The sequence below is a fragment of the Pteronotus mesoamericanus genome, unplaced genomic scaffold (genome assembly GCF_021234165.1).
Source record: "Pteronotus mesoamericanus isolate MK-2021 breed Mesoamerican mustached bat unplaced genomic scaffold, CSHL_Meso_final contig_84, whole genome shotgun sequence".
NCBI lineage: Eukaryota > Metazoa > Chordata > Mammalia > Chiroptera > Mormoopidae > Pteronotus > Pteronotus mesoamericanus.
In genome coordinates, this window is record NW_026555267.1 from 595,652 (window position 1) to 612,191 (window position 16,540).

The 16,540-nt window shown below is 55.4% G+C and overlaps 2 protein-coding genes across 2 annotated transcripts; both read right to left on the minus strand.

The window, feature by feature from the left end:
- Positions 1 to 251: 251 nt before the first annotated feature.
- Positions 252 to 1,910, minus strand: HOXB6 (homeobox B6). The gene is made up of 2 exons (XM_054585509.1): positions 1,496 to 1,910; positions 252 to 511 (listed from the first exon to the last, which is right to left on the minus strand). Exons 1-2 carry the CDS (start codon positions 1,908 to 1,910, stop codon positions 252 to 254), a joined length of 675 nt encoding a protein of 224 aa, XP_054441484.1.
- A 9,545-nt stretch (positions 1,911 to 11,455) lies between these two features.
- Positions 11,456 to 14,280, minus strand: HOXB7 (homeobox B7). The gene is made up of 2 exons (XM_054585511.1): positions 13,881 to 14,280; positions 11,456 to 11,745 (listed from the first exon to the last, which is right to left on the minus strand). The coding sequence occupies exons 1-2, from the start codon at positions 14,278 to 14,280 to the stop codon at positions 11,492 to 11,494; spliced, it is 654 nt and encodes a 217-aa protein (XP_054441486.1). The 3' UTR covers positions 11,456 to 11,491.
- Positions 14,281 to 16,540: the final 2,260 nt, after the last annotated feature.

Sequence of the window (16,540 nt, forward strand, 5' to 3'; positions counted from 1 at the left end):
CTGAGGCGGGTTCCGCGGGGATGGAGGGGGCGCGAGGGGTGCTGGGTGGCCTCAGGCGGCACGGCCTTCCAGCGCCCAGCGAGAGCTCTGCGGATGGGGGCGTTCAGGAGAGCGCTGGGCCCCGCCTGTCTTGTGCTGGAGAGCAAGTCCCCGGGCTCCCCCGCCCGCCCGCAGAGCCTTCTCAAGCTCTTCGATGCCCTCAGCTCCCCACGGGCCTCTCCCTTCGCGTTCCCCCTCCCTTTCCAGCGCCTTCACTCCGCTGGTTTCTCTTCCTCCTCCTCCGCACTGAGCTGAGACGCGCTGAGCAGTTTGCTCTCCTTTTTCCACTTCATGCGCCGGTTCTGGAACCAAATCTTGATCTGCCGCTCGGTCAGGCACAGGGCGTGCGCGATCTCGATGCGCCGCCGCCGTGTCAGGTAGCGATTGTAGTGAAACTCTTTCTCCAGCTCCAGGGTCTGGTAGCGCGTGTAGGTCTGGCGGCCGCGTCGGCCGCTGGGCCCAAAGGAGGAACCTGTTACGCAGAGAGGAGATGCTGAGGCCTGGGGTCACCAGGGTCAGAGCCCCCCTTCCTCACTCGACCCTCAAACATGGACTCCAGCCTCTACTCTGCTGTTCCCTGCAGCGCCCCCTCCAGATTCCCTCCGGGCCTCCTCGGCCTGCGCCTCCAGTCTGGACTCTCGGTGGGGGGATGGGAGGAGCAGTTTAAAATCCCACCTGAGCCTAGGGGGAGGGGCTGGTGAAGTACCGACCAGGTGTGTCTCTTCCTAGCTGCAATTTTTTCTTTCCAAACGTGTGGCTCCCCCACCACCGTGTGATAGATTCCAGCCCTTAATCCGTAATGACGTGGATCGATCCATAGTCGGCATTAACGGCTCTCACTCTCGTGTCCCGCTAATGGACATCAATTTGGGACTTAAGGCCGACAAATAATCCAGCCTGAGACCCAGGCGCCTGGTTCTCCCGCTCTCCCCTCCGCCCGCTCCCCCCTCTTTCTTCTTCTCATTCTCCCTCCTTCTTCTGACTACTGCCCCTTTCCTGGTGCCACATCTTTCCCCTGCCCCCTACCCCCAGGGAACCACAGTCCGGGACAGGCTCCACTCTTCCTTGCCAGCGTCACGCCGCCCCCTTTCCCGTGACGCACTCGGTTTTTAATGGAACAGTCGTGCGGTGGGGGACCCGACTAGGACTAAGGGCGCAAGGGAAAGCCAAGCCCTTGCCTGCGACCCCTGACCCGAAGTCCCGGATCTGGCCTGGCGGCCCAGAGAGCCCACTCGCTTCCCTGGCTCAGAGTGTGGCTGGGACTTTGCAAACTTTGTAACTCCTGGGGGCAAAAGGACAGAGTAGCAGACCCAGTGCAGGCGCCCCCCATCTTCCCTTGGATCCTAACTAAGATAGATGCCCAGCCCGCACCCAGTGAGAGAATGGGAAGCTCACTAGTTCTATCTCCCAGGGTGGGTGCCCGCAAGGTTCACGGCAACGGCGGACTCTCACTCACTGTTGCATGAATTCATCCGCTGCATCCAGGGGTAGACGGGCGTGGAGCACTTCTGCTCCTCTGGCTCGCCAAACACGCTCTTGTCCTGCGCACAGTCGGACTTCCGCGGCTCGGGGTGGAAGGGGGGCGGCTCGTCCGCGCCTGAGAGCGCGCAGGCCGACTCCTTCTCGCGGTAGAAGGCCGGTGCCGGGCCGTAGTCGCAGGGCGCCGCTCGGCCGTAGCCGCCGCCCGCCGGCGGGTAATAAGAGGAGGCGGCAAAGCCCTTGTCCTGGCCGGGCCCGGGCCCATAGGGCGCGGGGTAGTGTCTCAGCGGGTCCGCATAGCCGGAGGAGTAGAGCGGTAGCTGGCCCAGGAAGGACTCCTGCCCGCTGGCCAGAGTGACGGGGAAGGTGGAGTTCACGAAATAGGAACTCATTGGGAGGGAGGCGCACACGGCCGCTGCTGCTCCGCCGGGTTTATGATTTGTTGTGTTTTATAGTCCGAGCGCCGAGCCTATTAGTAGTATATCTGAGATTGGGTTTTAGCTGAGGGGGGATGGCGAGGTGCCAGTGAGGGCCAGAAGGAAATACAACCATCTGATCCAACACTGACCAATGGCAGAGGCAGGAATTGTCAAATAGCACCCAGGAGGAGCGCAGCCCGCACGAGGGACCCGCGCACAAACCTATCAACCTTTTTTTCCCCCTCCTTCTTCTCCTTCTCCTTTCTCCCCCCCACCCCCCCAACAACACGACCCGTCCTGTTCCACCTACGTAGGATCTGCGGAAAAAGGCGTCTGTGCCTTTGAGGGAGGAGGGAGCTTTGCACTGAGACCACCCCATCCCCCAGTGATTAAATAAATATATCCCTCCCTTTCCACGCAGGATAGGAAAAAGTTAATTGTGTTTTCAGAAAAGTTAACCCCTGCGTTGCTTGAGCCCCATTCCCTTAAAGAAGAGCGGATAACCACCCCTGAATCTCGAATCTTCATCTGGCTAGGAGAGAGCCAAAGGAGAAGGTTTATTTCTCTGGTTTTGTGTTGGTTGAAGAGGAGTTCTCCGCTAACTAGCATCGTTTTTGGAAAGAGAGAGACGAAAAAAAAAAAAAAAAACTGTCTCCTTCTCAGGTTTTGAAAACCGTTTTTTTCCCTAGTTCTTGTATCTCCTCTGTCTCCTCCAAGTCCCGGATTATTATTTCTGCTTCTCCACAACTCTCATGGTCTGAGAGGCAGGTCACAGCCTGCTGCCCAGAGGACATGGAAGGCCGGGGAATGGGAGGAGGGTCCGAGCCCAAGCTTCTCCCTGTGGCTCTGCAGCTAGGCTCCGAGCTTCCCGGCTGGCTATAGCTGCAGCTGCCCAAGACGTCTCACCTGGTTCCAGTATGCGCCGCCTGCTCTTGGCCTGGGGAGGGGCACTGGAGAAAGGGACTAGTTCTCCCCTCACTGGGGGATAAGGAGAGGAGGTGTGACGGGCATTCCCCCAGCCTCGGTTTGTCTGATCCCTCTCCTGCCTGCAACCTTCACCCCCACCTCCTACCCACAAAGACAGAAGAATATCCTGGGCCACAGATTCTTAGGAATTAAGGTTGTCTCAGAAAGTGGGTATAGGAAAGACCTCGGTCCTCCTCCAATTTGGGGGTCCTCAAACCCTCCTGATTTTTGAGGGCATCAGAAACACCGGGAAGAGAGGGGCCCTCGTACCTTTTTCCAAGTCTCTCCAGAAGCTGGCAGTTGTTGTTGTTGTTGTTTTTAATTACTTATTTCCCAGGATTCGATTCTGGTTTAGGTTTATAGGGAGGGGGGTGGTGTTGGGGTTCTCCAGGGGACTCAGCAGGCAGCTTACAACTATCAGCCCTAATCCCCTCTCCAGATGCTCACCGCTCCCTGTCTCTCTCAGCATCTGTACAGCCCCCTCCCAGCCCCATCTCATTTCTGTATCACTAGCTTTACTGCCTTACAAGCTTGAGTGTGAGAGAGAGTGTATGTCTCCAGCTCTCTCATCTAAAGAAAGTGAACATTGAAGTCAGGTTGGAGGACTGAGCCACAATGTATTGTCAACATTCTGACCTGCACGTGGAGGCCAGGCAGTAAAGAGTGACAGCCTGAGGACCTGAGCTGGGAATGGGCCTGGGTGTGGGACAAAATCTGATGAAGGAGACAGGCTGAGCCTCCACTGTACCTGGCTCTTTGGGCTTCTTTTTGTGGGCCAGCTCTGCCCACTAAAGATGGTAAAAGACACAAAGGAAAATGGTAGAGGGCTGGGGTTGGCGACGGAGGGTGGGAACTGGGTTGGTTGCAGAGTGGGCCTACATGGCTTCCTGAACTCGGGATAGCTTCTAGGCTGCACCTTCATGGCCAAGTGGCAACCCCTCTCTAGCCAGGCTCTACAGTCGTTTCATCAAGATTTAAGAAAAGTAAACTCAAGCTTCCTAGTGATGGGGATTCATAAATGCTCCAATCTAGCTGCGATTGGGCCCATTCCTACAGAAGCATGAGGAGCATTTGGGCAAGATGAGCAGGATGGAAGAGTGCCCATGTGCACCCCCCTCCCTGACACTGAGGCTGGGCCTTGGGCTTCAGACCTCCCTGCCGCTCCCCGGCCACAGTGTCCCCATCCTAGGACTGTGTGGTCTGGCCTGTGGAGTCTGGACAAAGTAAGATTCCCCTGTGATAGAAGCAGGAAAATAATCGCCTTAGCCTTAGAGTCACAGCTCCAAATTAACCTCACCTCTGCAGGTTGCCTGTCGTAGGGAGATGGAGCCGCAAAGGCAGGGCCTGGGCGCCTGTAGTCCAGCATGAAAGGAAATAGCGCCTCATCGCTCTTATCTAAGCCCAGAGGTATTTATGAGCGTTTATTCCTCTGATCCGTTTGTTTGGGAGAAAGAGCAGGCAGGCAGAGCTGGGCCAGAGGCCGCCTGGTTTCTGGAGCCAGATCTCTACGAATCTGTCTGTGGTTCCGTCCACTGCCGCGTCTGTCTGTCTGTCTCCAAGGGGGAATACGTAAATACACAGCAGGCACAGTCGTCGGCCCCTCTGGGGTGTCTCTCCCTGCCTCAACAAGGGAGCGTGTGTAGGGAGAAGTGGATATAAATGTGTACCAATTCTTGAGTACACAACACAAGGGTTGTACAAGAAACCCCACAGGCAGGATTTGTAACTGTAGTTTTCTGTACTGCAAATCTGCAGCCCTGTGGACGGACACACATTCCAGTTCCCAGGGAAATGCCTCAGTTGTGCTCAGCTCAGGAGGAAAGTGTTCCTGTATCATCAACCTCAGGGAGGGGTATTTGCCTGTACATGTGCAGAGGGGAGGGGGGACTGAGACATTGTCCAGGCTTCCCCTTTCAGCTACAAAGCTCCCCCGACCCTGAGCTCTTTGGATTGCGGGCACCTTCCCCCACCCCACTTGCAACTCTGGCTGGGGTGTGGCAAATGAAAACACCTCTACCCAATTCTGATACTCTGGGCTTGGGAAATATAAATGTTCCCAGAGGGAGTAATGTGGTGGCTCCCAATCTTTGTGGTGGGAGCTGTTTATATGGGACAAGGCCTTAAAACGGGCCGGTCCAGAGCTCGGTACAAAGACCTCATTTCCATTATGCAAATGAACGACCTCGTCGCGGAGCTGGAGGTGGGGAAGGCTTAGGCACTCAGCTGGCTGTCCCGGTTCCCTCCCCCCAGGTCCACGGGCACCCTAAGAGCCCTGAAGTGTTTTAACCCTCTGTACTAAACGCCGTCCCCTCCCTACCTGTCCTTTGGACTGCCCACAAGAAAACCCCCCAAGGGGCCCAATACTTTCGGGGCGCGCTCCCTCGGGACCTTCCGCCCTGGGCCGGGCCTTCTAATCTCAGGAAAGTCACTCTCGCTGAGGAATAGCTGAAAGCGTTGCCCCTGCGGCCCAGGCTCAGACTCCTGAGGCGCCAAAGGCGCGGGGAGGGGGGGAGGACGGTAGCCCTGGCGTTTGCCCTCAGCACCACGGAGCCGCTCCACCTCGGCAGCCCCTCCAGCTCCAGGCCAGACCCTAGTAACACCTCGGCCTGCCTGGCACCGTAGGCAATTTCCTGGAGCCCCCGCCCAGGAACCGGGGCCACAGCACCTTGAAAGGAATGGCCAGAGCTTCCTCCAGCGGCTTGAAAGCCCGAGCTAATCAGTAACCCGTGAGACAGGGGCCAATATTCAAACGCGGCAGCACAGGCGCGGACCCTCGCCCTCCTGGGAAAGCGGTTAGGTTAAGCGCGTATGAGGGGTACGGCAGGAACGGAAATTACAATGGTTTGATTGCTTCGTGATTGCTCTTTACACCCACTCCCAATTTTTTTCCCATAGCACATTTGTCCATTTCGCTCGAAACGATCGAGAATAAGGGAGAGCCCACACTCACTTTCAGACACCAACAGTTTCCAGAAAATTAGGCTCAATTCCTTCATCACGGACTCACCAGCCAAAGAACTGGCAAGACCCACCAGCAAACCGGGAGAACACTGACCCGGTTGTCTTTTGACAACCGAGTGGAACTGCCGGGCCGGTCGGCGCCTCCTCTACGAGCCCCTCCCTTGGCAGAAAAGAAAACCAAATAAACCTTGAACAGCCTTGGCCTCGGGTCTCCCGAGCGGCCCGGACGATCCCCTCGCGCGCTTGCGGTGGGGGTGAAGACTCGCCCGTTCAGGGCCCCCTGCCCGCGGGATGCAGTATTAGTCCTCTTTAAATACGCCCTAGAAAAAGCCGTTTTCCCAGCCAGCCACCAGGTTTGGAGCCAGGATGGAGAGGGCGAGGAGGAGGGGACACATGTTCTCTAATCCACACACAGGCGCACCGGAACCGAGATTCAGCGGAAAGCGACAATCTGGGCCCGAAGTCCCACGAATCCCGCCAAAGCTGAGCGTCCAGGCTCCAGGCGTCGGGCACGATTCAGGCAGCGTCGCGGGGCTTGCGGCGCCGAAGCCGCATGTCTCCGAACGGACGGTAGATGGCAGCAAACCGCATAATTTGGGTCACAGCAAACTGTCTAAGGGATGATTTATACCATGCCGAGGCTACAGGAGAAAAAGACCTTTAGTCTGGGTGGGTTTGGGGAATTTTCCCTTTGAGATTAGGCTCCAAGTGCCGTGGGTGCTGACCGAGAACTTCTCTGGCTACGCGCAGCGAAGAGTCCCTGTGGGCGCCCGGTCCCGGCCTGCTGGGAGGACATCTACCTGGGCCTCTGAGGGCCCCCTCCCGCGCCACAAGTGGTGGCTGAGTCCCTCTCTTCCCAGTTCAGAACTGAGAAGGCCAATTTCCCCATACACAGCCCCCAGACCCCGCAATCACTTGGCAACCAGAGGCCTGAGGCTAAACGCTCTGTGTCTGGTCTTTAAGAGAAAAGCAATCTCCTAATCGTGCAAATCAAACTAAATCAGTCTCTCCTACCGTCCGCGCCCAAAGTCGCTTATCTCTTGGTGTGCAGCTTCCTCAGAAGTCCTCTCACTCTATTTTTAAGTCCTCACCCAGAGACGGAGCCTTCTTCCACCTCACCAGCTACTTTAGGAGTCTGGGTCTCTAGCCCAAAGGTTCCCCCACCCCCACCCCCAGGAGGCCTGGCTGAGGAATGAAATCAGGCGCCGGAGGGAAAGGACTAGTTTTCTGAGCTCAGCGCCAGGCAGCTTTCTAGTCCGGACACCGTGAAGTCCCCTAATTGGGTTTGTAAAATATTCTTTCTCTTTTTTATATTCATTTACAAGCCTAAAACAATAACACACTAAACAGCTTCTTCGCAATCACCAGGTTTGGATCTAGGAAAGTTTGAAATGTTTCGACATCAGACACACACATGGCAATTTTCTCCTCCACCGAAATCCGCACACCCCCATACCAATAAAACACAAGTACTGTAATAGAATCAATACTGCACAGAAACCAACACACTGTAACCTACCGCGTTAAAAACCACAAAATTTTCTCCCTGCAGAGCGAGGCTCCCTCCTGTGGGAGTGGCGAGAGACCTGGGCATTGTCGGGCAGGCTTCCTGGGGGGTGTCCCTCGATTTGGGTGCCTCCACTTACAGCCATTTAATTTCAGAAATGTCTCCGAAGGGAGGTAATGAGCATTTTTCTGAAAATTGTTCTTTCTGTCTCTCTCTAGCCGCCTCCCAGCCCTCGCTGGCCTCTTTGGAGATCCCAGGCCCTCCAGAGACCAGGACGTCCCTCAGCGCCACCGCCCCTCATGCCAATGCTGCGGGGAAACTGCCGATACCTGAACCGGGCAAGAGAGCGACACGGGGGCAGCTGGGGGAGGCGGAAACGAGGGAGGGAGGGAGGGAGGGAGGGAGGGGGTGGGGGCACAAATCCACAGAGGCCCTAGCAACCGGCTTCTGCGGGTGCCCTGAAGCTCAGACACCCCCATCCTCTCTTTGGCAGCCCCCTCGCTTGAACCTCTCCTCCCAGCTTACAGGCGACTTAGAGCTCGCCTCCGTTCCGTGGCCTCTTTCGGTTCTTCTTCCCATCTTCCCTGCCTTGGCTCCCCCTCCAGGAAGCAGCCACCCCTCTCTCTGCCACCGAATTTCTTGGGAAGCCTCTCCCTGTAGCACCCAGAGGTGGGGTTCAGCCCCGTCTTGGACAGGGGAGGGGGGAGACAAACCCAAGCCCCACCTACAAAAATCGAGGCAAAATAATAAGAGAATTGTAGAATCTCCCTTACCTTTGCAGACCTTGAGGTTCCTTTCCTCCGATTGAAAGGGGTGGGGAGGAAGGAGGGGGGAAAAAAAGAGCGTTCGGTTTCTGCTTCATCTTCCAGATAATATTGTCCCAACCTGAGAGCCGTCGCTTCCCCTTCTCTGACTTGGGAGAGAGGGTGTTTCGCTTTTCTGATATTTGCATAGAAAATGAAGTAAGTTCTGGCTTTGAAAAATGGTATCAGGCTGCAGTCCTGGGCAGATTGTCCATTTACCCTCCATGATGACTAAAATCCCAGATCAGCAAAGAAATTAACTTAGGAATTTAAATTATTTTTGGTTCTCTCTTTTGTGTAATTCCCACCCCTCCTGCCCCCTCTCTCTCTCTCTCTCTCTTCTTTCTTCTCCCCCTCTCTCTTCCTCTCTCTCTCTCTCTTTTGCTTTATCAAACTGATACTGAAGTATAAAAATATCAAGAGGCTGGAGCCCTGAAGGACGACAGTGCTCCGACCTAGGTGTGGTGTCCAAAAGAATGCTGCATTATAACCACCAGGGAAATGATAAAAAGTTCATGTTCACGATCGCCCGGCCACATGACCGGCGCCGGCCAATCGCTGGATTCAACCACTCATAAACTTCTATCACAAAGTTGTAAATTTTCATAAAACAACAAGGAATTTATTGCATTTCTTCATGGCTGCTCCACCAGCAACCCTTTTCTCAGTCGCCATCTTCTTTTCTTCTCCTTCTCGCTTTTTGGGAAAACCCCAATCTGAGAGGGAGAGAGATTTGGGGTGCAGACAATCAGGTTGAGGAGCCACAAGGGTCCAGCTTGGAAGGGGGTTCTTTTGGGAACCTCCCTATTCTCACAAGAGCTCTGCCCCCTCTTCTAGTAAAAATCACCCCAAATACTCCATACGGGGTCTGTTCTCAGGCAATTTTGGGGGGAGTCCGGAGCAGCAGCTGGTGTTCAGAGGTGCCACTCGCATCGAGGCAAAATGAAAGCTTCCGAGCCCCCTCTGCTCCTCTGAACGCCCCTCATTCTTAGCCCTGTTGATGGCGGGACCCCCACCTGTGAGCATGCGGCTTTGCAGATGTGGGGGCTCCAGATCCCCTAGGGCTTAGTTTCCCCCCAGGAAGGTAAGGAGGCCCCGATGGAGGCCAAGATAGACAGTGTAGCAACGGGGTTCTCTCCTCTGCACCCCAGAAACTGGAGGAGGCTAAAGCGGCGCCCCTGCCTCCGCCGCCCAAATGCCCGCGCGCTCGGGCTCCCAGTGGCAACTCCCTGTGCTCTCCAGGGGGCTGCGCGGTCACTAGGAGGGGAAACTGCAGATTTAGGGGCCTTTGACTTACAAATTCAAGTCAACCCGATTCTAAAACGTGCTTCCCTTCCAATCCTCTTTCTCCAGTCCGTCCAAATACTGTTTTTTAAATTTAAGTAATCCAAGGTTTGGAATTGAATAAATACTAAAAATTAGCTCCGTAGGTCTAGCTGCGTAGACGCCAACCTCCGGGGTTCTGTCCCTCAATTAGGGAGTATTTTTTGGAGCAAAAGTAACCACAAGGACAACAAAATTCACCTCGTGTCTCCCAGCCCCCCTGAAATACTACGGTATTTTTGAATTAAGCTACTAGCGCCCAAATTTAGAAACGAAATAACTTCTCCTGAAATGTTTTTCTTTTTTCTCTCTTTCTCTGTGCTCCGGAAAAGATTCCAGGTTGCTGGAAGCGCCGAGACCGGGGCGAAAGGCGTGGAGGAAGCCGGCGAAGCCGGGGCGGGCGGCGCGGCAGGCTCCGAGCTCCGGGATGCGGCCGCACCAGCCGGTGAACTGGGTAAACTCGCACCGCCCCGGCTCTCGTTCCCTCGGCTCGGTTACCCCCACCCACCATTGGAAAGTTTTATGTGGGTCACCGTGTAAATTTAGAATATATATAAATAAATGAAAGTTAAAATAAATGGAAATAAAGTAACCTAATAACTCTTGCGGAAAATATTTGCCGAGGGAGCGGGCAGCCGGGAGCGCCCTGGCTTGAAGGCCGTTCCAGGTCTCTCTGCTGCCGGCCTGGCCTCAGCCCAGCGCGCCCAGGAATCAGAGTGGATTTGGGTGGTCATCTCCCTTCTCTTTCTACTCTTCTTCTGTCCGGGGCCCAGCGCTTTGCCTTTCAGCTGTGTGTGTCCTGGCCGACCGGCCTCAGCCCCCAGTCTGGCTTGAAGGCCCGTTTGAGGAAGTCTGTGGAACTGTAAGGGGTTAGTTTTGTTTTGTTTTGTGAATCTGTGTGATTGAACATGTGGGCACATGAATGTGTTTACTGGAGGGGCGGGATGTGAATCTGTGTGTTTATAAACCAATGTGTGAATGTACACTGCTATGTATAAATGCATCTGTGAGTGAGTGTGAATGTGTTTACTTGTGAGTGTGTGTGAACATAAATGCATGTGTCTGGGCGTGGAGCTGGGATGCATGAATGCCTGCATGTGGATTTGTGAGCATATGAATATGAGTGTTTCTTTGTGACTGTAGGTGACAATGTATATATTTATTTGTGCATCAGCCTGTAAATATGTGTGATTGTGTGCATGTCACTCTGTGTAAAAAAAAAAGGAAAGGGAATGTGTGTGTGATGTCGGGGTTCACCAGTGGGCACCCCCAGAGCAGGGGCACTATGAATAAAAGCAGACCCCAGGACAGAAATGGGCCAGCAGCAGAGGCTACAACAGAGGGGTGCTGGGATGCATGGCTAACCCTCACCCCTCCCTGGAAAATAGAGCATCCGTTTGTTTTTTTTAATTGTGTTTTATTTCTGCATTCTTCAGATACACGTAGAATGTAAAGAGGGTAACAGGGATGGGGGAGCGAGGAGCATCGGGCAGGGCAGGTGCACAAAGGGGACAATGGAGTTAGTGGGTCCTTAGGGCTCCCTAAGGCCCCTTCAGTGCCGCTACTGGGGGGGGGGGGGGGGATGCTCGCGAGGGCAAGGGAACAACACACGCTAGTCCAGACCCACAGATCACAGAAGAGAGCGTCAAAGAAGGGGGCTTACAAAACAGCATAATTTTACAAAGACCTTACAATAGCGACATAGAAAAGGGGAGGCAAATTCCAGAAAGCTATAGAACAGGTAGATGATGTCCTTCAAATATTGTACAAAACAACCCCCCCCCCTCCGGCAGACTTTTCTATAGGTAGTTACTTTTTCAGTGTTAAGAAAACAAAATTTCACTTTCTCTCCTTACAAAAAATTTAACTGCTTTTCATTTAAATAGGGTTCCCCCCCCCCCATTTGATTTGAGTTTCCTGGTTCAGTTCCCAGAGCTGGGCTTCTTCCTCTCTCCCTTCCTCATCTCTTTCCTCTTCTACCCTTTCTCCATCCCTCACTCTTCCTCGTCCTCCTCGGCCTCTGCCTTGTCCTGTTCAGTGGTGCCGGGGCCTGCGGTCTTGTTCTCCTTTTTCCACTTCATGCGGCGGTTCTGGAACCAGATCTTGATCTGTCTTTCGGTGAGGCAGAGCGCGTGCGCGATCTCGATGCGCCTCCGCCTCGTCAGGTAACGATTGTAGTGAAACTCCTTCTCCAGCTCCAGCGTCTGATAGCGAGTGTAGGTCTGGCGGCCTCGCTTGCGGTCGGTCCCTGTGCCCAATATTTAGGGAGGAAAAAAAAAAATCAGTGCGTACGGGAAAATAAAGCCACGAGAGTTCCCATCGCTCTCTTAGGCCCTGTATGTGATTTGAAGTCAGTGGTTGGAAGAATCCATTTTTCCACTAAACCAAATTTTCACTTACCATACTCCAGCCTGGGCCTGCCCTCTTCCTCACTGTGCATTTTTTTTACAGGCCTCCAGAAGCAAATATTCCCATTTCCCAGTCAAGAAGTCTTCTGGTCTAGGGCTTCTGAACCCACCATCTAAACTGCTGGCTGTTAAAGGGGTGTATGTGGAATGCAGGGGCTGATCCTTCTATCACCCCCAGGACCAGGGACCCCAAGCCTCCCCTCTTGGATGCTGGCTGTGACGGTCTTTGAGGTAGGGACAATAGAAACCATGCAAGTGACCCTGAAGTAAGGCTCTAGGTCTGGCCTGAGTTCTTTATCCACCCCCCACCCCAAGAAAGGAGACAAAGAACCCTCACAGGTCCAGTCCTTTCCCTCCTTCCCTCCCCCCAGCCTGTTGTGAAATGAGGAGCTGGAGAGAATTTGCAGATTTCCTTGGAGCACGGAGTTTGCCTGAGAGCAGCTGCCCTCTGATGACTCTTTTCCAGCGAGTGGCTGAGGTTTTGACAGGGCCAGGCTCTCCCGCCTGCCCACCTGCCCAGACAACCCAGCTCTCCAAGCAACCTTCGGGCTTCCAGGAAGGCCCAGGAGGAGAGTACAGGCAGCAGCTTGGGTTGGGGTGGAACACAGAATATCCAGGTGGTGGGGGCTGAGTGGCAGACGAAAGCTTCCCAGGTTAGGCCCCAAACCCTGAGGAGGCTTGGGGGAGGTTTTACTGGGGTAGGTGCTGGTGCCAGCCCTCCAGAGAAGAAGCCTGTGGGAGGAGGGACTAGGGGCCCTAATTTCAAGTCAGATAAAAGCCAAGTTGAAATGTTTACGAGCAGAAAAATTTGGGCTTTGATAAATCAACTGGAAAGGCAGCTGAATTACAGAGTGGGGACCGTGACCACCAATACTGATGCTGTGAGAGCTGGGCTTCTCCTGGCCCTCAACCCTGGCTGGACAGGGAGCCTCTGACCACAAGGCTTGGGGCCTTCGGGACCTCGGGATTGGCCACTGAGCCTAGGGCAGCATTAGGAAGGTCGTCTGAGAAAGACCTTTGTCAGGAAACCCAATGGAGCACCTGGTCTCTTGGGGTTCCTGCAGCAACTGGTTCAGTGTCCTGTACTTTCTAACGCTTGACTGGGCTCCATAAAGTCCTAGTGCCTCCCCCAGGAGGACATTCACTCTTCTGGAATAATACCTGCAAACTTGGCCAGTTCTCCAGGGTGCTTAGGAGCCCTAGGAAGGGCACCTGAGGAAGCCAGTTGTGTTTCCATGAGGCCTCTGCCCTTTTCTCTAGTTCCCTTGCTGCCCCTTTCCCAAGTTCACTGGGGGGTCAGGGGCCTCATCTCTCTTGGCCTCAGCTCGCCCCCTCTTTCCACCTGCCTCTCTGGCTCTGTGTCCCAGGCTGGATCCTAATCTCTCATACCTCCTCCTCCTGCCAGGCCTCTAGAGCCCACCTCTAATTGTCCAGAAGGGAATAATGGGGGAGCAGGGTTGGCTGGGAAGGAAGGGGGAGGGGAGAATTGCTCCGTGTTGCAGCCCCCTCCCCTAGACCTTATCCGAGCCGGGACTGGGGGACACACCCAGAGCCAAGCTCCCCAGCGGGGGAAGGGAGAGGGGAGGGGGGAGGACCTTAATGGCTATTCTCTGCAAACCCCAGCCTTCCTCCGCAAGACAAACGGCCTCGTCTCCAGCCCGTGCCGGCTTGGCTGATAAATATTTAAAGCTAAAAGGCCGGGAGGAAGAGTGGGGGGCGAGCTGGGGGCTCGGAGCGCCGCGGCGTCGGCAGAGAGAGATCCGCCGGGAAGCAGAGCGAGCCTAAGAGCACCAAGCAAAAATGGGGGTGGAGGCAGCGCGCCGGGTCGCGGTCAAGGGGGTGCCGCGTCCCCAGGGCCCACCTCCTGCTGGGAGCACTGTGGACGTGCAAAGGGGCAGCTGGCCGGAAAGGGGGCGCCTTCCGGGGAATGTGCCCGGGCCACTGCGGCTCGGGACGGCTCGGTGCGCGGCGTTACCTGAGCTTCGCATCCAGGGGTAGATCCGGAAGTTACTCTCGGCCGCCAAGTCCGAGTCCCTCTGCTCCTTGGCGCCCGCCGCCTTGGCGGGGTCACCGGGACACACCCCGGAGAGGTTCTGCTCAAAGGGTGCGCAGTGCATGTTGAAGGAACTCGGCTCGAGCCCGTAGCCGGCCGCGTAGACGCCGGCTGCACTCTGGGCCGCCATGCCCCCCCCGCCGGGGTACAAGCCCTGCATCGAGGCTGCGAAGGAAGCGCCCGACCCCGCTCCATAGCCCGGGCGCGGGGGATTGGAAGCAAACGCACAAGAAGTTTGTTCGGGGAAGGCTCCGGTGGCGAAAACCGAACTTGCGGCTGGATATTTAGAAAATAAAGCATTCGCATAATACAATGAACTCATAATTTGGCCGGATGATTTGTAGGCAGGGACGTTTTAGTGTCGGTTTTACGAGATTCCTTGATATATTACAGAATTAGAGTCCAGATTTACACCAAAAAGGACCCCCTTTTTCCTCTCTGGACCACGTGACCCCTCCCACGTGACGTCCTCTCCGCCAATAGATGGGCAGCCTCCCCACAGCTCCCGGTAATGTGGAAAAAATTGTGTGGCGTTGGATTTATAAAATATGATCAATAATGAATGGGGAAGCCAAGCCCTGTGGATTGGGACTGGGGGCTCAAGGGCCGCTGTCGACCCCCGTGGGCTGGAGGCAGCTTGCAAGCGAGATTTGGAGAGGAAGGGTTTGAGTGGAAAGGAAAATAAATAGCCTCTGGGCGACCTATGTTGTCGCCCCCCACCTCTCCTCAGCCCGTTGCGCGGCGAGAAACAAACTCAGGGATTGCACGCAACGGGGCGGATGGGTGCGTGCAGGTCACATCTTTATTAATCAGGACCAGTTCGTCTTGGCTGGGCCTTTGGGGGAACTCAGCCCCGTTCTCCCAGGTGAGGAACGAGGTGAGCCTGGCGTCAGGCTCTCTCTCGGTGCCCCAGACACACGGGCAGGGAAGAAGCCAGGCTTCGTGGGTGTCCTAGGGGCGCGGGATTCAGCCCACGGGCGTTGAATGTTGCGGTTCTGGTGGCTTAAAAGAAAGTTTAAAAATTAAAAAAAAAAGAAAGAAAGAAAGAAAAGGAAGAGGGTGGAGTGGGTGGGAAGAGAAAGGAAGAGAGGAGGGCGGCTCGGTACAGTGCTGTTCTGGTTCCGGGAGGCGGATACCTCCGCTGAGAAGCAGAGGGAGCGAAGGCAGGAAGGCGGCGAGCCACGACCTGGGAGCTGGGCCTAGGTGGCCAAGTCCCAGTGAGGAAGAGGCAGGGAAGAGCAACTCACCTCTCCTCCTGCTCCCCCCACCGGAGTCCGGGAAAAATAAAAAATATATACGCTTGGTTTAGCAGCCCTGCACTCCACCTTCCTACACACACACACACACATACGAGAGAGAGAGAGAGAGAGAGAGAGAGAGAGAGAGAGAGAGAGAGAGAGAGAGAGAGAGAACACAGAAACAAAAGGGGGAAGGTGGTGAGGAGGATATAGCCACCAGTCCGGGCGCATCTCTCCAGCTTGGCCAGGTCTCGGGGTCTCCAGGGCCACGCAGCCTCCGAACGCGAAGGGTGGGGGTTTCTCTTGGCTCCCCTCCCTCGTTCCTCTCTCCTCCAATCACGCGCAGCCGCCTCCCTCACCCCTTGCGCCCCTGAGCCAAGGGACTCGCACCACCTGCCTCCAGCCCCCGCCCCCTCCTCTGCACCGCCTGGCCCGGCGGGCGGGCGCAGGAGGCCGCTGACCGGCTTCCCCCAGCTCTGCAAGGCGCCGGGAGCAAATGAGGAGCGCGGGCCCGGCCAGTCTCGGGTTCTCGCTTGTAAACTTTATTGTAACTCTTCCGCCCTTTTCAGGCGCAGACAACAGAACAAAGTATAGAGGAACAACAAAATATATAATTAGCCCTCCCTCCCCCCAATAAAGCAATTCACGGATACAGGATACATTCTCTTCACAGTAAACCTAAGAACACTTTTAACAATTGCCCACAGCGCGCATGCTAACTAAAGTAACCTCTTTTGAGAAACACTTAAGACAAAATTGTCAAACCAAAAAGGGGGGAGGAAAAGAGAGAAGCAAGAGAGAAAGCCAGCGAGCTAGGGAGGGCCACAGGGAGAGAGGGGTGGGAGGAGAAAATGAGGAGGGGGGAAGAGAGAGAGAAAGAGAGAGAGGGAGACAGAAAGAATTACGGCGTGAATAGGCAGTTTCATGTTGTTGGGAGAACTTAGCAGAAATCGGTACCTCGGTCATTACAAAGAAGCACGTTCAAAGGAAAAGAGACCATTGCACAAGGAGGCTTTTTACACGGGGCGGGGGCGGGGGCGGGGGGCTCAGCCAAGCCGCAGCCGCTCACCCTCGCTGGGCGAGGGAGTCCTTGCTTACAATCCTTGCCTTTCCCCACGGCCCCCAAGAGAAGGGAAGGAAATCCACGGTAGCTCACACACAGAAGCTATTACGAGATACTACCACTAGCGGGGACTGGCGCGGTGGGGACGCTGCGGTGGGAGGCCAGGCTCCAGGCCCCGCTCGCGGGACCAGAGCTCTCTCGGGCGGGGGCGGGCGGCGGCGGCGTGGTCGGGAGACCCGTGGACGGAGGACCGCCGCGGCCCTGGCAGTCCCAGTTGGAGC